We start from the raw sequence: 26894 nt of genomic DNA, 5'->3' as shown, positions 1-26894 counted from the left end.
GGTTTTGGACTGTCCCATGTAGTTACTGCAGACAGGATTAATTTTTCTTCTTAAAAAAAGGTCACTTTCTTTTGCAAAGTAAATGAACATTCTGTTAGTTTCAGATACCACAGAGATGAGCGAAGCACAAAAGACTACTTAAATAAAACAAAAAGAGAACATCTAGGATTTCATAAGCAACACCATTTAAAGTCTTTCACATTAAACAAAGTAACACGTCAGATCAAGCAAATAGTACTCTGAGAAGCCAGACCTATAAATCTGTGCTTTGCTTCTTTCTTTAGAGATTAGAAAAGAAAAGCAAAGCTTTGACTAAGCAAAAGAAAGCAACTGATTTAAATCAACCTCAACTCTTCTTTAAATGTCTCTTTACATAACTTCTTGGAAAGACAGCAAAGAACAGAGACAGACAAAAACATACTACAGGTATGAGGTCAGGTCAGCACACTTAAATTCAATCTTTAATATAACCCTGCGCTGCTTTATGGCAGATTTAATCACGTATCCCAAATGGACTTTTGCCTTCACCTACAGAAGTTTTGGTTTACAGTTTCATAGAATCATGGAATCATAGGATAGTTAGGGTTGGAAAGGACCTTAAGACCATCCAGTTCCAACCCCCCCACCATAGGCAGGGACACCTCACACTAAACCATATCACCCAAGGCTTCGTCCAACCTGGTCTTGAACACTGCCAGGGATGGAGCATTCACAACCTCCCCGGGCAACCCATTCCAGTGCCTCACCACCCTCACAGGAAAGAATTTCCTCCTTATACCCAATCTAAAGTTCCCCTGTTTAAGTTTTAACCCGTTACCCCCTGTCCTGTCACTACAGTCCCTAATGAAGAGTCCCTCTCCAGCATCCCTATAGGCCCCCGTCAGATACTGGAAGGCTGCTCTGAGGTCTCCACGCAGCTTCTCTTCTCCAGGCTGAGCAGCCCCAACTTCCTCAGCCTGTCTTCATGCGGGAGGTGCTCCAGCCCCTGATCATCCTCGTGGCCTCCTCTGGACTTGTTCCAACAGTTCCATGTCCTTTTTGAGGACCCCAGAACTGCACACAATGCTCCAGGTGAGGTCTCACGAGAGCAGAGCAGAGGGGCAGGATCACCTCCTTCGCCCTGCTGGTCACGCTCCTTTGGATGCAGCCCAGGATACGGTTGGTTTCTGGGCTGCAAGCGCACACTGCCTGCTCGTGTTCATCCAGTAAACTAACAAACTCACTGCAATCTGAACTCTTCAATTCAGAGAAAAAATGTAAATGATCATTTCCTTCTCAAACTTTGCAGAAGAGAAACATCAGGTACAGATACTGGAAAAAAAAAAAAAAAAGCACATTGCTTTTACCATGTGGCAGTAATGGGAATCCATAAAATTGGTATCATCTGAGTTTTAGAAAAATCAAGTTAAATGATATGAACTGGCATAGCTTTCTATAAGAATTATTTCTTTGTACCAATGCATTAGGTTCCTCCCAACCACAGGAATTGCAGCATTTTGAGATACAGGCAATGGAAAACATTTCAAAAACTTATTGATCAGTCAAATTATACAGACTGAAACCCCATAAAATACACCAAGCGCCCAGATAATAAAGCATGCGGATAACACTGCAGAAATACAATCTATTAGGACGTGATTTCTGTTTTCCTCACCAAATCCCTTGCCTGCACATGTTCAAATATGTGTATCATCTAAAGTGATCAACAGATCATAAACTCCATAAAGACAGAAAATCTCCTGCTCTATGCTCCCCTGCAGCTCCCCAACTAGAGAGTGTGGAGAGAGAGCTGGAATGACAGAAAACCGTGGATTGCCTGTGCCTTCGTGCATAACCAGCTTCCAATTGCAGCTTTACCTTATTTGCAGCTTTGAAAACCACCAAGCAACACTAACCTTAACTGGTAAACCATACACAAAGTACATGCAAAAATTCTTTGTATCCTCCTATAAAAAGATCTAAAGGACACTATCTGTCAATATTACCTTCAGTAAATGACTCTGAGAAGGACAGAATCCATGACCATTGTGTTTAAATAGGAATAAAATAGTCACCACTCTAGTTAATAACCCAAGATGACTCTTCTCATGTGAAAACCTCACTGCCTTTCCACTTTCAAGCTACTGTCCCCTCTTGAGGGATAGTACCACTTGCCTAATTCAAAGTAACTGTCCTGATATAAAGAAAACAATAATCCCACAACAAATAAACTGTGATTGCAAACCAGAAGTGGCACTGTGAATTTAGCTACATTTACTTGGGCAAAATACTGATGTATTGTGTTATTATAGCATAACTTACATTTATCTACGAATCCTAAATAAAAGAGCAATACAAACACATATAGCATGAAGTCCCTCTGCCTTTGAGCTATGACAAGAAGAGCATAAAGAAAACCAATAAACATGCAACAGTCCAGAATGGACAAGAGGCAAATCTGTGCAGAGATTCTTGACTATGAAGAAGTGCCGTGGTCTCCTAGAGTAAAACATTCAAAGTAGCAGTTTCCTCCCACCTCCTGCCCCATTTTCAGTAATAAGATAAGGAGGGACAGGAAGATGGCAGAAAAATCCCAACATCAGTAATTTAGCGTAACAGGGCTCTGAACAGCTTGGTTTATTAATAGAACACAGTTGACTCTCTTATGAAGAGATGATAATAATAATAACAGGGTGGATTATTCAGTGTGAATAAAACCTACCAACAGGACAGACCCATGCAGAGTTCACGAGCAGCAGGGCTTAACAGCACTGGTACAGCTCCATGTGAACACGCTGCGGGCCATGCTGGGCACAATCAGCCCCAGGACTAAGCCCAAACTAATAAGACACGAAGCAGCGCAGACACCTGCACTAAAACAGCAAGAGTGCAAGGCAGGAGCACCACAGATGGTTTCTTTGCCTGGAAAAAGAATGGAAAAAGGAGAACTTGTGTCATGTAAAAAATGCATTCTTTTGTGCAGGGATCAAATACTGACCCAAGTCATTTTCCTCCATGTATTAAAATAGGGTGAAAGGATCTTCTCTGTCGAAAAAGCTGTTTTCTCCAGCAACATATCACTCTAAAATACATCACAGAAGATGTACTTAAAATAGAACGATTACATACAACTTTTTTACGTGAACTGCATATTTCACTGAATGTATCTGCTGGATTGACTTTGAAAACAAGCCAGGCTTAGGGCCCCAGAAGTCTACAGTAGTTTGCAGAAGCTAAAAGTGAGCTGATATTTCAAATTCAATGGCAAAAGATTTCATAAAGAAGGAGCTGAGGCAGTCTGGCAGCTTCCCACATCCTCCAACTGAATCCAATCAAACTCCAATTGAAAAGAAAAATGAAGAGGTAATATCCATCTATCTGTATCTCCATCCCATTAACCCTACCCCAATTAACAGCCACAGGGAATAATCTGCACACGCTGCAGTAGAATCCACTGTTTTAATGGAACAACAGAAACCAACAGAGCTCACTGGGGCAGAAATGCTAGAGGCTTCCTAAGATGTGAATCCCTTCTCTTGCCAATACACTCTGGTGTTCAAAACCAATGTGGAATCAATGATGCACGTGCAAATATACTAAGAAGAGAAGTTCAGTTGCTTCATTAGCAAAGATTTCCCATCCAGGTGTCTGAATGAGGGAAGGACACCATGGGATAGATAAAATGCTTTTGTGACAAGCAACCATACTCATAGTCTTTAATTTCTTGCCTTTAAGTGGAGAAAACCAAACAATTTGGATTCTGTTTCTGTGATTTTCTCACTTCTGAACACTTGACTTTGCCATTTATGCTCCTTTAATGTATTTTGTTGTAAAAGACACTGCAGATAAAGCCAGTTGGCCACCCTGACCTCTGCTTCATTGGCATGGAACTAGCATGAAATCATACACATACAACATAAGAAGGACGTGAAAGCATAAACCTGCTGGAGCAAGTCCAGAGGAGACCATGGAGATGCTGCAAGGGCTGGAGCAGCTCTGCTCTGGAGCCAGGCTGAGAGAGCTGGGCTGGGTCAGCCTGGAGAAGAGAAGGCTCCTGAAGGGGAGACCTGAGAGCAGCTCCAGTGCCTGAAGGGGCTGCAGGAAAGCTGGAGAGGGGCTTTAGACAAGGGCCTGTAGGGACAGGCCAAGGGGAATGGCTTTAACCTGCCCGAGGGGAGGCTGAGATGAGCTCTTAGGCGGAAGTTCTTCCCTGTGAGGGTGCTGAGGCGCTGGCACAGGGTGCCCAGAGAAGCTGTGGCTGCCCCATCCCTGGCAGTGTTCAAGGCCAGGTTGGACACAGGGGCTTGGAGCAAGCTGCTCTAGTGGAAGGTGTCCCTGCCCATGCATGAGCTTTAAGGTCCCTTCCAACCCAAACCATTCTGTGATTCTACAATATTGGAGATATTCAAAAGCCACCTGGACACAGGCCAGGACAACTGGCTTGAGGTGGCCCTTCTTGAGCAAGGGGGTTTAGACCAGATGACCTCCCAGGGTCCCTTCCAGGCCCAATTCTGCTATGGTATTCCTGCCTTAGTGAACCGCATACCTCTTGTGTATGAGGATTCCTACTGGTTACTGCAATAGTTAGTGAACTTAATGGTTATTGTAAAAAGCCTGTCTGAGTAAATGCCCATTAGTTCCATTTCAATGCCACTCACATAACACTGAAATGCTTTCAAAAGACAAAAAACCAGAGCTGTGAATAATTGACCACTGGTGTGAACAGGAGACGTCTGTACATGACTAATGCACAACCCTTTCCTTTGTAATACAGGATGTTTTGACACTCGATATGTATTCACTGGGGATGAGAATGAGATCACCACATCCTTTCACACAAGTAATCACACTTCTGCCCACTGGCGACACACCTTTAATTTGATTGCAAAGGTAAACAGGAGACTAAAGTCCCTTTGAACTTCAGTTTATTTAAGTTCAGCATTTTTGAGATGGTGAACACCACTTTCCTTCCACTAAAGAAAAAAAATCACTTTATCTCCAGCTTGATGGGGAGAGGAATTAGTGCAACACCACTGCTTTGGAAAATGCTACTTACATGAGCCATGCATGCAAATCCCAAGATTGGAGATAGATTAATCACACAGTGCTTCTTCCAAGTACTGCTAGCAACACTTAACATTAGATCAAATCAATACTGCAAGGAATAACTCATGAGAAAACTTCAGTGGATCCTTCTTTGTGGGAAAGTATTGATACAAAAGGCTCTACCTTTCCTCTACCAAGAGCTACTTGGTCTATGATACGCATAGAGAAAAACAGAACTATAACTACACATCTCCTGGTATACATCCAAAACTCAATAATTTTAATTTTATTATCATTAGAATTTGGTGCCAGGGACAAAAAGAACATAAATTTGAAGGAGAAGGTAATTGTCCTACTCTACTCCAGTATGGAATAGACTTTCATACCATTTATCACACTTAGAAAATAATAAACTTCAGCTGGTGTTATTATTACAGAAGAACAAATTTTTCTTGTACTATGTGTATTGAAAACCCATAATTACACAACTGCTAGACAATGACAAGTGCTTAGACAACTCTGAGTACTTCCAAGGTACCCCAGGCAGTCAAATTGCTCTGTTTCAAGTCAAGAAACATAAGAAAATAGGTGGTTCTGTGATGGCACAGAGAGCTGCTAGAAGATCAGAAAATGATCACCCATGGAGAGCAGTAGGTCAGCTCTTCGGTGCAAGCTTTTCTCTGAAGGAGAGATCCCCAGGGATGGCTGATTATTTTAAACTGCTGTGGCACTCATGACATAGGGAACCACTGCAGGTACTGCAGCAAAGTGACATTTAGCAAGAGCCAAAGATCAGGCGGTGTGTAGGAAATCTGCATTTTTAATCTGAAGGTGAAGCAAGGAGATAGGAGAAGTGAAGACAAAAATACTCCTCTTGCTAATGAGCTTTCTTGCCTTGTGGGTGAACTCACGCCAGACACGACTAAAGGAAATCGGTATTTTAAGTTACAACAGATCAAAACAGATTACAGCATGAAATTTATTTTCAGGATGGGGAATATCCCTGTCATCTGTAAAAGCACATATGGTAACTTTGAGGGGGGTTTGGTTTTTCTTAATGTAAGGTGTGAATTTCCCTGTAAAACCACATATGCACTACAAGGATAGATTTACTGTCCCCTTCCTGCCTTTCAACAGTCCCTCCTTAAGCATAGCTTGTGAACATGCTGAGAGCACAGACTTCACTGACAAGACATTAGTTTTCACAGGCCAATGATTTTTGTTTCACTGCAAACACATTTACCTGCCAAAGGCCAAGTTCTCAGTTGGCATAAACCAACGCAGCTCCTTGCCTCAGCCCCCTTACTTCCATTTGCAGGCTTTATTTAAGGTTCAGATGCTAGCTTCACATATGCCTCTCCCTCTCTCCATATGAACCCTGCTCAGTAGTTAGAGGAAACACTCACCTCTAGAAGCTCATCACCAATATGCATCCTTCCATCTCGGCCTGCAGGTCCATCTGGATTGATACCAACTACAAAGATGCTCATACGAGAGCGGTCCTTGTTGCCAGCAAGACTCAGTCCGAGCCCATTTTTGTCTTTCTCGAGCTCAATGATGTGCAGCTCCCCTGGTAGATCTGCATATCTTTGCCTGATTTTTTCTAGAAAGATCAAACATAAAATGAGTTATAACATAAAGTAACTTACCAGGCGATGTTCAAGAACACATACAAATATGCTTCATAGCATCATGGACTGGTTTGGGTTGGAAGGGACCTTAAAGATCATACAGTTCCAACCCTCTGCCACAGGAAGGGACTTGTTAGCATTTAGTCTTTGTTAACAGAGGTCTTGCCAGCACAGACTCTTAAAATACCATTTGTTGCCTCTATCACTCATACAGCAAAATGCAGCATTCTTTAGAAAGGAGGGAAAACAAGGGAATTCCAGAGATACCACAATCTTACCGTACAAAAACTTATCAGTTTCAGGAAACTCATAAAATTAGAACTGGTTAATTAACCACTGTGGGAAACCGAAATGCTTACACTGCAAATATACTGCAAACTTCCATCTCAAGGTACAGTATTTTGCTTCTTTCTGATGACCCAGGAATATGCTTACCATGCTCTGCTTAACATTATGAGCTACTGCACAGACATTACTCAAAGCAGATGTCAGTGACAATGTATATGAATGATTACATTTTTAAATGCAGCCTCACTTGATATTAAGGTAGTTATTTGTCTTTCATCTCCATTTCAAGCATTTCTGTGACAGACCGCAATATACTCGCAAAGTTATTTGGAGCACATTGCATGTCTGTGGATGCTGACAGTTTAATCTGAATGTCTTTTCACCACTGGCACATAAACATCTAACATCATAACTACTGCTTGCAAGGGTTAATCACAGCAAGGGTAATTTGTTTTCTGTCTGACTGTCCTTTGCAGATTTAAAGCCAGCTTCATAATCCCACCTGCACCCAATGCTTCAGCTGGGCCTCACATGAAAAAAGGCAGATTAAAGTATTTTGCTGTGGCTGGATGTCACCTCTAGTACTGAGCTCAAGGTGAAAGAAACTGCTGCATTATGCAGTAAAAGGAGAAATAAGAGATATTATATGTTCAACCATACCCCCGAGTCAGCAGCAGTTGCTAGATCAATATTAGCTACTACTACTCTACCAGGGAAGCAAATTTTAGTAGTATGATTAAACCACTATAGTGAATGTTCCCATGACAACAAGGAAGAGGGGAAAGAGCTGGGGAAGGTGAGAAGGAATCCACTAAAAGTGAACAAAAACTGCTGAGAAGACAGATGATAAAGTGTTCCTTCCACAGCCCCTGTGCAGGCTGCCAGGGTGATTTAGCCAAACTTGGGTCCACCCTGCTAGTTCTCTTCTCTCAGGGTCCTTCCTAAGCAATTCTTCCAGCTGCAGCATCCCCTCATGCCTCAGCAGAGACCACTGGGACAAGGCAAACAGTCTTCTATCTCTAATCCCAAAAGCATTACTTATGCTCAGAGCAACAGAGAGAAGAACCAGCTTTCCCATCACTATATTTATAGGCTGTCATTTTCCTGCTGTGCTCAAAATCCCCAGAGGCCTCAAGCTTGAGCCTAAACGCCTGGGGGCCTGTAGTAAGGGTGAGGTATTATCCCTGTATTATCCCTGGAAAGCTGTAAAGCCCTACAGAGGTCTGCACAAAATCAGAGTATCATAAAAAATTAGATAACTCATTTGTTACTATCAATTATATGCCCGAAAGAGTCATATAAGTGCATTACATAGTGATCCATGTAGCTGCATAGTTCTTTGATATATTTCTTAACTCACAGGGTCAAAATGTACCTAGAGGTGTGATCTGCTATTTGAATTTGGAAAGTGTATGCAGTATGCAGGATACCTCCTGCCAAAAATCAGCAAGTGAAGAAAGGCTTCTGAAAGTACAGCAGATACAAGCACATACACAGGTTGCTCCAAGCCCCTGTGTTCAACCTGGCCTTGAACACTGCCAGGGATGGGGCAGCCACAGCTTCTCTGGGCACCCTGTGCCAACGCCTCAGCACCCTCACAGGGAAGATCTTCCTTATATCTAATCTAAATCTCCCCTTTCAGTTCAAACTCATTCCTCCTTGTCCTATCATAAACATGCCCTTGTAAAAAGTCCCTCTCCATATTTCTTTCTTACTTACAACAGAAGGAAACCTCTGCATGGACTAAGCCTTCTTTATATTATCACATTCATTTATAAAGCAACTACTGAAATGGCTGAGGTAACTGGAGTGGTAAAATAGTGGGAGACCACAGAGGAAACAACGAAGATGCTATGTGCCAAGCCAGCCTGGCAGGAGGGTACTATTACCCAGTGCTTCCAGTGAAAATACAAACATGTGCGTGCATGTTCATGTATGTAAGGACAAGAAGAGATATCCCTGCTTTTAAAACCAAGCCTCCCCTAGCAGGGCATGCTGCCTCCTCCCTGAACAACAGAAGGTTCTGGCTCTCAGAAGCCCCACCTCCTGCAATTAAACACTTCCAAGGGCTGTCCTCACCAGCCAGCCTTGCAGTGTAAATGATAAGGCGCTATTCCCGGTGGTGTCATGGCTTTACTCATCCAATCTGCATACAAATATCCTTTGGGCATCCAGCTGACTTCCTATAACATTGTAATCGTATTCTCAGTTTGCCTCTTAATAAGAATCTCATAAGATTATTTAAACAAGTATTTACTGCTTAAACAAATGTGCATCTAAGGCATCTTATTTTTAATGCCTTTTTCAGCTGTTTTTTTCTCCCCTCCAGCTGGTATCACTTTTCAGTTCTCTGCTTAGCATTGGGGAGCCAGTTAGCATCTGCTTTTGCAAAGAATTCCATTATCTGCCTTCATTACCAGATACTTTACACAAGGCAATTGTAATTCTGTTGTTGCTGCATTACACATGGGACACGGCGTTTCTTGTTTTGGCACTACATGGAGTTGTTTCCACATTCGGTGACAATATGCCTATCACAACTTCTGCAAACATATCTCACCATCCATATTTAACCAGCTAAGGTTGCTCCAGTTTCTTTTCGGAATCAAATATGGATGTAATATGAAGTAAAAGCGCAAGTATGCACTTTAGTGATCATTCCTGCAATAATATTTCCCAGTTATATTAGCAGACAATTACATTTCAAAGAGAAACCCTGGCAATGGAAGGAAACTGCTTTCAAACAATATACTATTATGCTGCTACATATGTTTCTCTGCTTCAGCCACTATCCCTATTATATTAAACAGGGAGATAAAAGAAATAAATGGGGACAATATGGTCAGGATATTGGAGTTCGCATGATCTACTGTTGCAACAAATACACAATTTATCTGCATGGAAAAAACACACACCACTCCTCAGGAAGGCAAAAAGCTCTTTAAATTACAAAGGTATAAAAAGCACTTGCAAAGGGCTGAGGAGCCTGTTCCCCAAACCTGATGAAATCTGCCATTAAATGAGCTGAAAGAGAAAAGGTGTTTCTTTTGAAAGCAATGTCTCTGTGTGATGCAAATTACAGTCCATCTAGAAAGGTAAAAAGAGGAAAGAAAAAGCTCTGGATGACTCAGCGAGGCGATTGGTTTTAGTACCAAACGCTCAACATTAAAACTGTCAAGGCAAAATACAGAGCAAAACCAGAGGAGAAACACCACAAAAAGAGATGCCCGGTGATATTTGTATATAGAAGGTGATTTTACATCCCTCTTGTGTTACCTCAGATAACTATTAGCAACATATGCTGGCTCTGGGGGACCTTACAATGGTCTCATTTATCAGCCCATGTTCATTTCAGTGGGTTTAGTTACCATTTTTATCACATAGCACATAACCCGGTCACAGTTTTAGCCTTTTCTGAGATTACTCTGCTCAGACAGCAGTGCTGCAGCACCACAACCACTGTTTTTCATCTAGGAACGATAGATATCAGAATGCAGCCAGCATCCACTAATGCACAGCCAACCTTGCATATCAAACAACTAATTCCCTTCTTGATTTCACTATAAGCATTAAAAAAAACTGATGTAGGAAGTCCCTTGAAAGCTCACCCTAGAGCTGTGAGGGCAGCACGTCTAATTTCCTGATTACAATTTACAAGAACCTAAATCACCAGATTGGAGGGACCATAATTGAACAAATGGGGTTTAGAATTCTCACACTACTAATAATATAATAAGCTTATTGTTTTAATCTTCCCACCAGTCCTCTATTCAGCTCCAAGGAGGCAGACATTTCTTCAAAGCTGATCTCAAAAGCGATGCACTTGTCTGTTTTCATAAGCTTTAAACTGGAAAACAGAGAATTTCTATAATGCTTTCTTAAATTCCATAAAGTCATTCCCATTCTTCTCTCAGTGACGAGCATGCATGAGAAAAATAGGGAAGTTGCATTCAAAGCTGGCAAATATAAATGGCAGAGCCAGAGATCGTGTTATGACCAGTCCACCTCGCTCAGGTGGTGGTGAGAGGACAGAATCTGCTGAGGCTCACATCTTCATCAATGCTGTTATCCTCAAACATCCCTGCCGTGGATGGGGCTGCTATGGAGTCCCCATCTGATCCAGAAACTCAGCATCCCTGGAATCTCCCTTTGGCAGCACTTTCCTTCATGTATGCCATTTGGAAGTCATTTCAAAACCGAAGCAATGGTTTTCTGAGGAAAATAAACCTCAGCACTTCTATTATTCTTTGGCATACTTCAGTTCATGCTCCTGCTCCCTAGCCCAAGTCTGCCATATACAAGGAAGAAAAAAGCTCCATGGCTGTCACTCTCCCCTTCCTCCCCAAGATACTGTGAGCCAAATATTGTAACATTACTTTTAAGTACTTGAGGGAGAGAGCATGCACAAGGTGCCACACAGACAAAGCCTTCTCTAGATGAACAGCTAAATTGGAGGCTTTCACACTCTCACAAATACAACTCTCCCGAGCTCAAGTGAAAAAGAAGCATGCATTAAACTCTCCTGAGTCAATATTCTTACCCTAACCTGAAGACTGTCTCTTTTCTTCTGTGTGCGAAGGATTCAGGCTATTTTTTGGGATCTCTGAGATTCTTCTCTTCTAACTGGCCCCCCTTCAGCTCAGGCTCCCATTCTGCTTCTCTCATACCATGCAACAACTGCAGCAGCTTCTCAGCTCGCACAAGAAAACTTTCCATCTCCTCCAGTGCTCTCCTTAAATCCCACTTGTCCCTCACATCACTCCTTCTACAGCGGAAGGTGAACATTTCTGCTAGTGATTTTTAACGAATCCAGGATGAAGGGTATAATGAGAGTCTCCACAATCCACTTCAAGTACCATTTCATTTTGTGCCTGTGAGTAGGTGACATTTAGAAACAGTTATCATTAGGTTTTTTCTTCCTATAATCAAGGAATTGTCACACCTGAAGACAACAGCAGACAGAAAAGCGACTTTTAGCCCTGGCTGAAAAGCAGGGTAACTGCAGATCGTAACATCAAGGAGCATCTCCAATGCTTGCACCATCTCCCGTCAACATTTTGAAGAAATGGACTTCTTGCCACCCATTTTTTCCTTATTTCAGGCCCAAAGGCTCATTCTAAAGCTGCAGTTCTGTTATACAACGCTTATGTTCTTGGAGGAAGAGCTATTGTATTTTTTTCTGTTTTAATTAAACAACAAGGTCATGATGAGTCCATTCATACTGATGTTTATCTGAGATCTTTAACACTTCTAAAAGGAGATTTAGTGAGAATGTGGTAAGCAGAGCATCCTGATGCTCACAGTTGCTGATTATACGGGAACCTGCCCTCCCCTGAACACAAGACTTCCACTCATTTGCCTTTCAAATGATGCATTAGCCCTCATCAAAGCACTTGGTTTTCCTCAGAAGTGACCTCCTCTAGGTGCTATGATCTCGCAATCAGTCGCTCCAGTGAAGCACTGATGCTGAGCTCAGAGTGCCTCTGTGCTGTGATCCCACAGTCTTACAGGCTTTGGAGGAAAGGACTGGCAAAAGCTGCCCATGTGCTTCTTCCCTGCTGCCCCAAGACTGATAAACCAGTTGGTTCCTCTGGATTGGAGACACACCAAATGGACTAGCTGTTGGAGCATCATACTGCCACTAGTTGATTAAATATAGTCAAAGAGGAACAAAGACATTTTTGTTTTGATAAAATCCTCTGTGAGGATACAAAGAATTATGTGCAAACATATATCACATCATCGTTGATGTTTGAGCCCCAAAAAGGCCCATCTGAACTAGTTAGACCCTTAAAATGTGGGGTTGCTTCAAAATACAGCTGCCATAGACCTCATTTTTAAGCTGTTGAAAAGATAACTGAGAAAAAGCCCAAATAAAATACTCTACTGTATAATGTTGCAGTATATTACATGTATTATACAGTATATAGTATATACTCAAGGCCAGGCCAGGTTGGACAGAGCTTGGAGCAAGCTGCTCTAGTGGAAGGTGTCCCTGCCCATGGCAGGGGGTTGGAACTGGATGAGCTTTAAGGTCCCTTCCAACCCAAATCATTCTAGGATTCTAGGATATTACATTGTACAGTGCAGTTTAAGTCATCTAAGGCCAAAACACTGCAGTCTTCAGAGCTTCCCATCCCACTTGGTAGGGATGGCATGGAGCAGCACACAGATAAGGCTCAGTTACCACAGCTGCCAGGCTCACGCATGCTACACCTCCCAAAAGGAGAGCAGTCTTGCTCCTGCTCTGCTGAGGCTTGCTAACGTGGTTCTCTGGGAAGCTAGGATACATTAAGAGGATAAGAACATTAGAAAACACTGATTTCCATCTGCAAAGTCAAAAGGAAATTTGAAATGGCTCAACACACAATGGCTGCAATTCTGTCCTGCTGCACAGTGGCTGTGACCCAGCATCAACGTGTCCATCACATGTCAGGGATCTGTAAGGATACCCGATGTGCACACACAAAAAGAGATTCCCAGATGCTGTGACAGACAATGTTTTAATGACCCGTTTTACATGTAGTTTCACAAATGAGAAGCTATTCTTCCTGGTGGGAGCAGGTTTTCTGCTTTGGTCCTGATGATACTATGCTGCCATGATCTATAATCCATTCCCTACATTTGTATTTGAAAGCTGCTCATTCATTTGATGGAAGACCAAGAGTGTCTGAAACCAAACAAAGAATACTGGGGAACTCTAATCCATTGCTTTTCTGCTTGGTCTCAACACGAACAAGGGAATATTGGGAACATTTAAATTCTTCCTCCCTCGACAGGAATACAATGTAATGTGATCCAACAGTGTTTCATCTTTAAATAATGATATTCCCACAAAATGACTGGTGCAGTCATTATCTTGGAATCTTACTGCACTGAGTCTAATTAAAGAGAATGGCATCAGACCACTGTCAGAAACTGAAAGTTTATTACATAAGGAAGGCTTTTAGGGGCCCAAGCAACACCTTCCCACTGATATAAGGAAAAAACTCTTCCCTGTGAGGGTGCTGAGGCGCTGGCACAGGGTGCCCAGAGAAGCTGTGGCTGCGCCATCCCTGGCAGTGTTCAAGGCCAGGTTGGACACAGGGGCTTGGAGCAAGCTGCTCTAGTGGAAGGTGCCCCTGCCCGTGGCAGGGGCTTGGAAATGGATGAACTTTACATCCCTTGCAATCCAAACCAGCCTGGGATTCTATAATAAGTAACTGTAAGAGGCAGCACAGAAGATGCCTCTCAGAAGCCAAAATGATGAGAGATTTCTCACACAGTGATTTGCTCTTAATTAAGAGCTGCAATGAGAGCCTGAACCTCCTCCATCTAGGGGGAAATGGGATGAGAGAATGGAGAGACTTCTTGACATAGGAACTAAATGATCTTTAAGGTCCCTTCCAACCCAAACCATCCTATGATTCTATGATTAATAAAGACTTTTTGATCAGCAAACATAACCTTCACTGATGAGCCCAAAGATGCAACAGATGATTCTGAAACAAAGCTCTCCAGGGGAATTGTCACCATTTGTGAAATGTAGAAAAAAAAAACCAAACCAACTTTAAAGTTTCAAATAAAATCAAACCAGTTGCACTAAGAAGCCTAAAAAGAATAAGGACCCGATTGTGGAAGAGCAGGTGAAGAGGAGAAAATGATACTGTGCAGCTGGGATAGGAGGTGGTGGAGAGGAGATAGCATTAAGAGTGTCACCTAACATGATCCCTTGCTTTTTGCCATGGCAGCACAGCCTTGCAATGCAACAAAGCTACATAACATTAGTTTGACTTGACAGTGACTAAATTGAAGTTTTAGATTAAACCCCCTGCTGCAGAAGTTTCCTTGTACAGCAAGTTTTAAATAAGCTGTGACAGTGATTAAAAAGATTAAAGTTGGATGAGTCACCTGAGACTGTGAAGCCCAGGAAAATGTCCACAGAGCTGGAAAAGACTGTGCAAGCCTTAACAGCCAGAAGACCCGAGGAAGGTGGATCATGATCTCCATTAAATCACTCCAGTTGTGATTTAATTCAGTGGTGGTCTTAATGATAAATTTTAATCATCTTTAGTGTTTTTAGGTTTTCATTATTTGACTCAAGATTGATACTACAAAAATACATTTATCTACGACAAGATTGTATTTACATTGAATGCTCCTTCTTTAGGCCAACTGTGGTGATAAAATGCTCAAAAAGTATTGAAGGAAATATAAAATTTTATTATACATCTGTTGAAATGCTCAAGATTTATCACGTGTCAGATACAGTGAACAACATTTCTTTCCTACTATATATTTTGCCTGACAATATATCCTGTTTGTATTTGGGCAGAAATTAGAATGCAATTAAAATATAAGCAACAGCTTTGTAATAAAAATATTGCATATAAATATGCCAATTATGATTAATGTCAGAGAAATGTTTTACATTGAAATGTTCTCATTTAAACCTGGGATGTTAAACAAGAGCTTTGTTATTCTCACAGTAGATAATGGAGGCTCTATGGTGATCAAAAACATTTTTAAATGGCCTAATTTCCACTTTGTCAAAGATTTCCTTTTGTCTGTCTTTGGGCCTTCACCAACACCTAGTTAACGATAAACACCGTGCAGTGACCTCGGAGGAGGCTCTGCCATCACACCATGCCCACAAACACTTCCCTAATTTTCCAACTGACAACTCTCGACTTCACACTCCTGCCTTTTATTCATGGAGCAGAAAAGAAAAATATCCTTTTTCAGCTCCTAACAAGTTGTTCAAGTTTGATAAGCTATTTTCATTCCCCCTGAATTAAGTTAAATAAGCTGTAGAGAGAATAGGTCTTTGTTTCAGGCTGCCGAAGAAAAAGTCAAAAGCTGGATTTTTACCACAGTCACTTCTGGGTCCAGGTTTCTCCCAATTCCCTGGGTGCACACATACTTTTCCTCAATAGATTTTTCATTTAAATTATGCTAATAGGTTAGAGTGTGCTCAGATCTTTAGATTGCCATTTAAAACATAGAGCACATGTTACGAGTCAAAAATGTTTGATTTAAAAGAAGAGAAAATCCAATTTAAATTAAAAAAAGCAGGTTAAATTAAAAATTTAAATTAAAAAAAGCAGCTTAATATTAAAAGATGCATATCCAGCTTTTAGAGGACGTAAGGTGATAGTGTCTACTCCACTTAGAGAACAGACCTGATAAGAACAACAGGGCCAGCCCACCTCCTACTTCCCCACATCACGCAATGCTCCTACAAAGCCAAGACACTTCAAAAGCGTAAGTCTGGGTTGGTTCTAGGTCCTGGGTTGCTTTGAGCTATCAGATCGCACTCGAGTCGTGTTCAAGCTTTTTACAAGATCAAGCAATGCTTAGAGGCTTTGTTTGTTTCAGTAGAAACCCGAGCTTCCCAATGCCATGGCTCGCCTTTGATTGCTGAGGTAAAATGAAAAACGACTGCAACACCCAGCAACGCTGCAGTCTACCTATTCCTGTGCCTTACAACAAAACAAATATGGACCCAAACCTTCACTTCAAAGCCTCTTCTATTAATAAAAGTCAATAATAATTATTCTACTATATCTGTATCTTCGTCTCTGATGTATATATCCTGTTTATGATGTCTAATGTATTAATCATAGCTCTACATGTAAAACAGGTACACAAGCTAATTGTGTACCAGTGGGTAACTGTAGGCTTCAAGTCCAAAAGAGACCTGCAACTCAGAATGCAAAAGCCTACTCCCACATCTCTGAAGGAGGTTTCTGATACGCAGCTTGGCTCTCTCATGATTAAAAGAGTACCACTGGCAACCTCTGGGAACATTAATCCACAGGAACCCTTTCCCAAGCCAGCCACTGAGCTGCAAGTCTCAGCCAAGAGCCAATGCATTGCTGCACTCCCGTCTTTAGCACAGCCACACTTTCTCTCCCATTTCAGGAGAAGCAGATTGCAGCTTCCCTTTATGTGCTTTGGCTTCTCTTCAGCCTGGTCCAGCTGGCAGTGTTGTGCAGAGCAGTATGTGCACCGCCCATGCCTTCATCGCTTGCTTCACACTCAGCCTGCACATTTCATTGCTGAGGTGGAACCTTAGCTCAAGCTGTATCCCAAAGTGAAGACCTTTTCCAGCCTTATGGAACAGAAAATGAAAGAAAGGAACCCACAGCACAGCACTCTAATTTTAGATCATGGGTTCAGCCCATGAGAAGTCCCTTCAGTGAAGTGGAACAGAAGGACAATCCTCCCTCTCTCCTATGCAGGTCACCAACCCACCAGAAAACCATCCCTCTTTAATGGTGGAGCAGTTTTCTGCTGAGTGAGTTGAACAGGCTAAGGAAGGGAAGAGCAACAAGCACCCAAGCACCACAAACAACTGAGTAAATGGGAGCAGAGCCAGGCAAATGGTGCTCCCTCTTTTGGCTCACAGTTAGATCATCTCATACTATGGAGGAGCATCAGCCTGAGAGATAGAGTACTAGAGGATGACAAAATAAGCACTTCTCATGTAGATAAACAACTAAAAAGCAAATTTCCAGGCTGAAAGCATACCCTCAATGCTATTATTCCAAGAGAGAAAGGCACAAAACAAAGGATTAACTCTAATGCCTCTTCTTAAAATGAAAAACCAAGGGTTTATTACACAGAATAGTTTTAAGTTGTCCTATGTGATAGAAACTGAAAATAAGCCTGTGCACTGTGATGATAACACCTCCGATTTTCTGCCTCTGAAGGTATCAGTCAGACAGCAACTCTTGCATTTGCAGAGCCAACTGCCATCTTCCTTTCCCACCAGGTGAGATGGGGTGATCTGGGCAGATGAAGGGATAACAATTCCTCCCCACACAAAAGCCCTCACTTAATACCACTGTGAGATCATAAAGCAGTTGTAAACTCTCCCTAAATAAGCCGTGCATCTTATTTAATCAGTTGCCTTGAGAGTCTATTCAAGAAGTTAATCGGGTTTATGCTGCACTTATGACATCAAAACTGAGTAAGTCAGACTACATTTTGTGTCAGAAATTCTATTCGGATTGTTTTCAATCTCTCCAAAGGACAGAATGTGGCAGACCTGTTTTCCATAAAGAGTAAAATGAAAGGATTCAGGTCAGACACCTTTGCTTATTCCACATTTCAACTAAGGGGGATAGGGAAGGCAGAAGGAAAATAAAAGCACAAACAAGTGATCAGAGTATTTCAATAGGTTTTTTTAGTACTAAAATAAGTTATTAGGTAACAAATAGCTTCTTTTTAATGTATTTAATGAAATAAAGATATTAATGCATTCAGCTTTGGGCTTTTTTTTAAATCAATAAAATCATAATCAGGAAATTGATGATGTATGTGAACAGAGACTTGTAATATGTCAAGCGCTCTACATTTTCCTTGTGGCAACAGAAATCCATCTCCAAGGATTTATCCAGGATGAACAGCTAAACGGATAAACTTCACTCTATTAAACAGACTTACTTTTTCCACTCCAACTGGAGGAAGAAGTCAGCTAAGAGAGTTAAAAACAAATGCTTGAGGGAAAAATAGGGGTGGGGTATGGTAGTTTTTACTGTAATTCTTTTGGGTTGATATTAAACTGATTTTTCTTTCTCGTGTGGAATTTAGCCTGCAAAAGGGATGATTCAGATGCATCCTTGACTTGCTGCTGGGGAATAAACATCATCTTTTGGGTAAGGTGGGAATCCTTGGATCTTCCTTTTTATTTTTAAATGTAAATAGCCACCTAACCCCTGGAAACCATGGCACGGTGCTCCAGAAGGCTCAAGATGCCCTGTGTATCATATGACAGATGGCTAACCAAGACATCCAACAGATGGTAACCAACCCAGAAAGGATGCCAGGTCTTCTGAACTGCAGTCCGGGAGGTTATGCTCCAGTGTTTATTAATTATATTTAAATATCTTAATATAAATTACGTTTCATTCTAACATGGTAAACCACTTTATTTTGTTTTCTTACAGGAACAAAGCTCACACAATCATACCCTGTGCAATCCAGGTTCCTGCCCCAAACCTTTTGAACATGCTGGCCAATCTGAAGCAAATCTGACAGAGGACTGAGGGTCTCAACGGTACTATAAAAGGTTCATAAAAACAGGCAGCCATGCAGAGAGAAACCCGATAAATACCTGATGGGGGGAAGGGTTTTGGTGCGAGATCACACTTAATTAAAGCGTCAAAGAATTCACATGAGGGAAAGCCCTAAGAAATGCTCCAGCCACAGGAAAAGCTTAAATCAGAGCTCACACCTTCCTTGACACCCAAGTCAGTTGAATGGGAGGCACAAACCTGTAGGAATCCAGCCCCATTACCTGCAGCACACACAGAAGAACTCATTAAAATCCTCACAACTCTACACTCAAGTCCTGACTGGAGGCAGCACCCAACCGACACCTCCGTCCTCCCCTAAAGCATCTCTTCCGCATCACTATGAGCAACGTACAGAAATCAGTGCAAGAGGGAAAGGGGAATGTCTGCCAACACATGGCTATCGAGGGACAGGGAGGAGGGCTGGAGCAGATGTACCAACTGGCTTGCTGCACAGACCCATCTGGGGGCTCCGGCAGGGTTATCCCGTTGCTTTGCTCCAATGCCAAGAGTCACCCGCTCGCCTGCCAGCAGCTGCTGCGGGTGCTATTGCCCTGGCCTCTCCCCGACACGTGTCACCGTGCAGGTCCTGCCCATTTACAACACCACAATATGCTTCCTGCACACTCCAAAGGATGACCATATCCTTCTGTCCCCGAAAGGCTTCGCAGAACTCCCCATTCCTTACAAAATCCCTTTCAACCTCTTTCTTGGCTGTCGCTCATAAGCTGCTCGTGCTCATCCTTGCATGCAGCTCTACTTACTCCCTCATCCATCACATCCCAGTCTCATTTCATTTTCTCCCTTTCCACTCTTCTCCCAGCCCTTCAAGTGATACCTCACTACATACCATGCTGTCAGGCTGCTTGCTTAATGGCTTTCTTCCCTTGAAAAACAGTATTAAACCCCCCATATATACTCTATAGTTTAAACCGCGACACAACTCAATCCTGAAATGAATTCTTGCAGTAAAATTACTGCATTGTCTATTTAAATACATAAATAATACACATAAATGATACTGTATTAATCCCCAAATAACCTGTCACATCCCTAAGAGAATAACAGGTTACAAAATGGAGGAAAGTACAGCCAAACCTTATGGGGTTTAAAACTAGGTGGGACTTTGCCAACACTTGAAAACAGTACAGTTTCTGGTTCAGAACACAGTTTGCATTGCAGAAAAAAGCCCAGGTTTGAAAGTCCAAGTCACAGGTGAGACTGGTACAGGGAGCAGCTTGGTCCAGCACCAAGAGAATCCTGTCCCTTCTCCTTCCCTGGGCATCCATCCCACCTGCTGTGGCCCCAATGGCTGCATTACAGAGCAACCACAGCTTTACCAGACCAGACAATTTCAGGACCATTACACACTACAGTAGAACAGGATACACTTTGTTTTAAGGTACAGCAAATGCTGCTGCTTGCTCTTATTTCTCAGAGCACCTGAGGGAACGGAGACTTAGCATAATATCTTTAACAACCACTGATGGTGTAATCCCTTTCTGCTCTCACAAGCACAGTGTAAAGAACTACAGCTCAGCTCCACATGCATGTGAACAAACGAATGTGTTGTGCCTTCGTACTTACGGGCATTTCCATCCAGTTTCCTTCCAATTTAGTTCTGTGGTTCAACTCTAAGTAACAGCACATTACAAGTATGGGAACTTTTGTTCAGTATCTCATAATATTCCCAGGACTACCACACCATAGAAATGATGGTTTCCCACCTCACTTTACAGAGGACCTGGTTCAGTATACTACATAAGTTTAACATCTATAGGGCAAAAAATGCTACTTAAGCTTACAGTTCTCAAATAGCAGGTAAAACACACAAGTATTTATAAAATGTGACAGGTAATGCATAGAAACCTAAAACGGATTGGGTTAGGAGGGACCTTAAAGATCATCTAGTTCCAACCCCTTGTTGTAACTCAACCAACCCCTCGGTTTTCAGCTAAGGGATACAAAACTCCTCTGAAACTACCTAAAGCACTTAAAAAGAAAACAAAACAAAACTCTTCAAGACAACTGTTAAAAGCATTTGATATACACAGAACACTTACAAAATGGTCTAACAAAGTTCTACCACTCCTGGCTTTAGACAGCATACATAATTCACCTGTAGATCTGTGCCCTGGCAGTAGTACACTCCTCACATGAACAGGAATTTCCAAGTTTAGCTTGCCCAGCTACTGCTGTTGGGATGACAGAGGCTCCTGGCTCTGTGCTGGCCCATCTCCATGAAGACATGCAGAAGAATAGGGTCCTCCTCCACACTTAAGCCTTGACCTTCCCCCAGACCAAGACCCCAGACAGTCCCCTTACCTGTCCTATTTCCCCATTGCCTGTTGTAACTAATAAACCCCATTAATACAATATATAATAATGAATACTATGGCAAAATCAGCTCTGCTCCTGAATCCTGAATTGCATCTTTGGATCCTGACAGCAGCTGGTTCAAACCACAAGGGCAGTGAGCAGGGCAAGGACGGAGCTGGGACACACAGCACCAAGGTGCCACTGGTCAGTGGTACCTGATGTACATCTGCTTGTTGGAAACACCTTCCCATTCACCGGGGTAATCTGGATTAATGGTGTCTTGATGGAGATGCTCACCCCTCACCTCTGGGGAGCTCACGGAAGGCCCATGCAGAATGTGTGCAACGATATGTCAATGCACACAGAGCCCAGGTCCTCACCTTTGTGCTCCTCAGACCTCCGCTTCATCTATGCCCAGCACACATGTACTTTGTACATTCACAGCAGCAGCAATTTGCTGTTTCCTTGATGACCCCCATAAGGTCAATGCTTTAACATTTTCTCTAATAACCTTTTTGGGAAGCAGAGACAGAGAAACATAAGCCACGATGTTCAGGCACTGATGAAGCCAACAGACATGCCCACCATTACACTAATAACCAAAGGCTCATTATTACTTCTGGGGTGGCAGAAAGAACTACCTGCCCTTTAGCCAGTTGCCACAGCATCTCTTCTAATTTCAATAGGACAACATACGTTGAATTTGATGATAAGATAGAGGTGTTCAGCTGATGCAGAGAGCAGTCTTTTATGCACACAAACACACATACATATATAGATGTATGCACGTATGTGTATACAGATCTCATTCCTAACGTCATTAGCTTGCAAGTAGTTTTCAGTACGCATGTGGGCACTAGAAGGCACGAAGTAAATCTTTAATAGTCTGTCACAGTGTGCTATAGCTAGCACACCTACAGATAAATATTCTGGATTGCTCTTTAAATGCCAGCTCTCCTGATAAAGAGCAATTACCTCCCTGCCCGAAGCAGAAGGTAAATTGATGACTTGCCCCTGAGCTACCACACTGAATAAGGGAGAACCAAGTCTTAAGATGAAAAAGCAAAAGATAACTTGAACTTTCTCAAACAGTTAAAGAAGTTATTCTGGACAGCTGTCTCCATTACTGCAACACCGTGGAAAAACAAAGTAACATCTGTAAAGGATAAAATTATTGTCATTTAACATTTTTACTTCCCCTTCTGTTAGAGGCTTACTTCCACTATAGATCTGGAGCAGCTACCGTTTAAACCGAGCAGACCATTTTGGAACAGAGCTATTATGCAAATAATCTATTCTGCATTCTAACTAAAAGCAATGCTGTGCTAGTCTGGACAAGACATGATGCATAGGAGAGTTTAATTTTTTTTCCTCCTTTTTTCTGTGCACTGGAGCAACATCATGGTAATGACAAAAGATATCTTCCTATAAAGATCAGACATTCCGGAATATAAAGACATAAGCACCTTTTATGGGCTAGTGTTTGTCTTTCATTTAGTTATTTAAATACCCACATCCTTTTTACATATTTTTAGTTGCAAGTCATTACAGTAATATTAAGTGATCTCCAGTGAGAGCAATATAAGGATCTACTTGTATTATCCTCTCTTAGCAAGTTTGTACCTGTGTATGCAGATTTATACCACAGACATTATCTCCTATCTGTAAGTTATATGAAATTACTTATCTGTAACACCTGAGTAAGATCTAAGATCCCAAACAATGTAAGCCACCTGCACCATGCCTTAGACAATGTAATAACCTTAAACCATCAAATCAGTATATTTCATGCTTAGCATTTTAATGCTATTCTCTGGATACCTGGCTCGTGTTGGAGGAAAAGATCATACCTAAGAACAAATGCAATCTCAGGCAATATTTAAAGATTAGATTATCCTTCATTGCAAATAGCTCATTTGTTTACTATCACATTGCTTTATTCTTGCTTTGCCTCCTTATACCATGAAAATGCTGAATATTCAGTTTAGATTCCCCAGCAGCTTTTTATTTTAGTCTAAAAACATTTACCTAACACATTCTTAACAAGCAAAGTGAAGAAAATTCAGCCATCTGTCTCTACATTACAATAACGGTTATGGAAGAGTAGATTATTCTATATAGCAAGAAATTTAATGCTAGGGATTCTTATACTTTAAGCACTGCGTGCTCACATCAGTTTTGTACATGAGAATGTTGAACACCAGCGTACACAGAAACAATGATTTACAAAGCAAACACAAGACAAAATGTTTTAAAGATATTAAATGCATTCCATATTCTAATCATGCTGTATGCCCATGCTTCAAACTGAAACAAAAATGATCTGTGCTATTACATTCTTATCCCCAGCACTTCACTGGTTCCAAATTATCACTAAAAATACTTAAAATTACTTGCTGGAAACAAACACAATATAGAGATAGAGCTGAATCCTTACCTGGGAAACCCCCTTGTACCATTGCTGTACCAGCATGTACTTCAAGATATCTGCATTCCTGACAAACATTCAGTGCTGTAAGCAGCTCAAATCCTCATCAGACACAGACTCAGTGCTTGTCTTTCTTCTGACGACCTTGGGCCTATTTTCCTGAGATTTTTCTCTCCTTAAGGGCAAACCGTCTGTCTGTTTCTATTATGAGATGCCATCAATTATATTAATCTCAAGCTACCCACAAGCTAACAGTTACATCTGCCAGCAGATGAAAGCTGCCTATGAAAGTATGCAGGGAGAAGCAGATCTCTGGTTTCCCACATCTGACCCACTGATGCTCTACGGCTGCTGTTTGTGCACTGGCTGACTCTGCCAGCATTCCAATGACATCCCTATCCCCAGAATCGGTTGTTTAGATCGCTGGTAGCTGCAGGTACTATTGCGCTTAATGACCCACTGCATGGCAAAAGTAGCAGTTAATAGATGTTATTTATTAAAGCATCCTTTTCATGCAAGCTACAGGGCTTAAAAATTAATTTCTCTTAATCAAACGGTTTCACTAACTGTGCTGTTTTCCAGTGCTGCAAACCCTGCAGTTTCCCACCACTGATATGTGTTCATGGCGCAGGGTCTGGCTGTTGTTTTTCTCATGTCAGAAAACAAAACCAATCTGTCATTACAAGCACAAGAAAGGCTCAAACTTCATTGTAAGTTGTATTTTGCTGAAACCCTAAACAAGCACTGGTAGTTTTACTGCAATGAGGGCTGATCTGAAGCACGGAAAAGACTCAAAATCCTTCATTTAGCAATTAAAAAAAGCAAAGATTAAATCTCCCTCTAAATTTATAAACATACTTGATTACTTTGGGAACTCCTTCCCAATTCTCTATTCCAAATGCTACATTTAAACCAACTCAAAACACTCCGTTATTTTGTTAATGCCATTAATTTGTTCATTTTTAAAGTTCATTGTCCTTTCTTTAGGATATGTATCACAGCACACACAAAGCCATCTGTTCAGTGCATTATGTCAAGCACACAGTAAAAAAAAATAATACAAGAAGTCCCAGCTGCAATTTTACTATTACTTCATCAAAAATGTAATTTCCTTCTGCAATACTTCATCAGTCGATGAGAACTGTGCATGTGATTCACAAATAGAGTGAAAAAAAAACCCAAAACAAAAAGCCCCACAACAAAACCCCAAACTAACCCACAACCTCAAACTACAATGATGCCAACACCATAATCCATCCTCCCGTGGCACAACAGCTTGCGAGTCTGCCCAGCATGTACAGCCCTTCTGGATCCGATATCATTAGAGCTGGTTACAAACTTACATGTTTTAGCTAATTGTGGGTCAGAACAAGAATGGGAAAAGAAGATTAGCAGTACAGACTCACATTAAATAGAGATTAACAGAGCTAAAAATGAAAGTCACTGCTCTGTTCGCCTAATCCTGGCTCTTGCATGATCTCTGGAAATCCACCCTACTAAATACATTTGCTACTGTATTTAACAAAATTAAATATTGCCATTACTATTTTTTCCAATATTTCATGTTCCTAAAGCTTGAAGCATTTTCCCAAGCTACATCTTCTTCCTCTTTGAACATCATCCCTATTTGCTGTTGATTGCAGTGACATCTATTGGAGAGGCAGTGTTTGGCTACACAAGCTGCCTCACCTGAAGATCAATTTTCGGGTGTCATCCCCCCTAAGAAAATAAAGAATTGCTTTTCTCTTGTTTTAGCACAGCTTGGCATAAAACAGACTCCGCACAGTCAGATCCTCAAGAATCGTACTGATTTATCAGTGGGTTTGTTTTCCTTTAGTTGCTGTTAATAATCCTGGCATTTTTCCAAAGTGCCAATGATCATTTTCCCATTGTCACCCACAGCAGTACATAGACACTTCCTGAGGTCACATTTTTGCACACCCCATACACTTGACCTTCTACAAAGTCTCAGCTGACCTCTATTCCTTTTTTTCCATCTTTGTTTTTAATGAAAGCCACCATCCTTTCATGTGAGTACAGGTCTCACTGACACTATGGAAGCTGCTAAACACCTCAGGTATGGTGAGAGGACTCTGCTCACAAGCAAGTGCTTGCCAACCCCAACACAAGCCTAGACAAAAGGCAGTGAGGGGTCACCTGAACCAACCTACACACATGAGCACACACAGACTCTCCCCCTTTTCACTCTTTGCAGCCACAGGTTTATCACAGGGGGGAATGCCGAGTCAAAATACTAGAGAAGTTTTAAAAGCTCTTTGCTAGACAAACCACTGCTCCTCAAAAAGCATTTTAGGAAGATAAACCTTTACGCTTTCTTACAGCTTCATTGATTTCTGCATTATCTAGAAACAAAATATAAGGAAGGGGGCATTATTATCCCCTTATTAGATAGAGTTAAATACCCTTGCAGACAGGAAGTCTGAGCACAACAGTATCTAGTCCATTATCTTAGCCACCTTTCACAATTTTTTTCATTATTATCTATTTTTATTATTTCAAGCTTATTTGAAACCAACCAAACCAATCTCAGTTGAGTAAACACACAAAGGATTTTACAGAAAGACAGAATACCAGTTGAAATCAAGGATTCCAAGTTCTTTCAACAGTTGTCTTTCTGGTTTTCTTACAATGGTTTTTTATTGGTTTTCCTATCTAACTTATGCTTGCTTCAAAACATTCACAAAGGTATATCTAAATTGTATAGTTACGAATGCCCCAAGGAAAACCTTACAAAACATTCCATTACGAGCTACTCTGCCCATCCATTTCCTCTGCTGCTTTTTACTACTAACCCCTCATTACAGCAATAAGCCACAACAGGGTGCACATTAGTCTATTAGCAGATTCTTAGGGCACACCTACAGCCATCCACCAGTCAAGGAAAACACACCAATGCCTATTGATGCAGTCGGTAGCACAGCTGCTTGCAAGTACAAATAGCTCCTTTGTATGCTCTCCCCTCCTTTTACGTGTTTTGATTTAAAAAAAAAAAGCCCCAACCTATTCAAACCTGATGTTTTTCAGGTTTGGGAAATCTAAAAACCCTTCTTCCTGCAGAGTGACCTCCTCCAAAATAAAGTGTTCCCAGCCTGTGGAGTAAAATACTCCAGACCCATGTTGTAA

General features: G+C 41.5%; 1 protein-coding gene across 2 annotated transcripts in view; it reads right to left on the bottom strand.

The window, feature by feature from the left end:
* Window positions 1–26894, bottom strand: part of PATJ (PATJ crumbs cell polarity complex component) — a 148738-nt gene that overhangs the window by 55062 nt on the left and 66782 nt on the right. For both annotated transcript variants that reach the window (XM_061469625.1, XM_061469626.1), the window contains exon 27: window positions 6432–6628. In XM_061469625.1, the coding sequence (XP_061325609.1) occupies window positions 6432–6628 (197 nt within the window). The remainder of the gene's footprint in view (window positions 1–6431; window positions 6629–26894) is intronic.

This window comes from Pezoporus flaviventris, unplaced genomic scaffold, assembly GCF_033815535.1.
Source record: "Pezoporus flaviventris isolate CSIRO_AGI_PZ_B2104156 unplaced genomic scaffold, CSIRO_AGI_Pfla_v1 ptg000059l, whole genome shotgun sequence".
Classification (NCBI taxonomy): domain Eukaryota; kingdom Metazoa; phylum Chordata; class Aves; order Psittaciformes; family Psittacidae; genus Pezoporus; species Pezoporus flaviventris.
The sequence above is the reverse complement of the archived record's forward strand: the minus strand, read 5'-3'. Positions and strand labels throughout refer to the sequence as shown.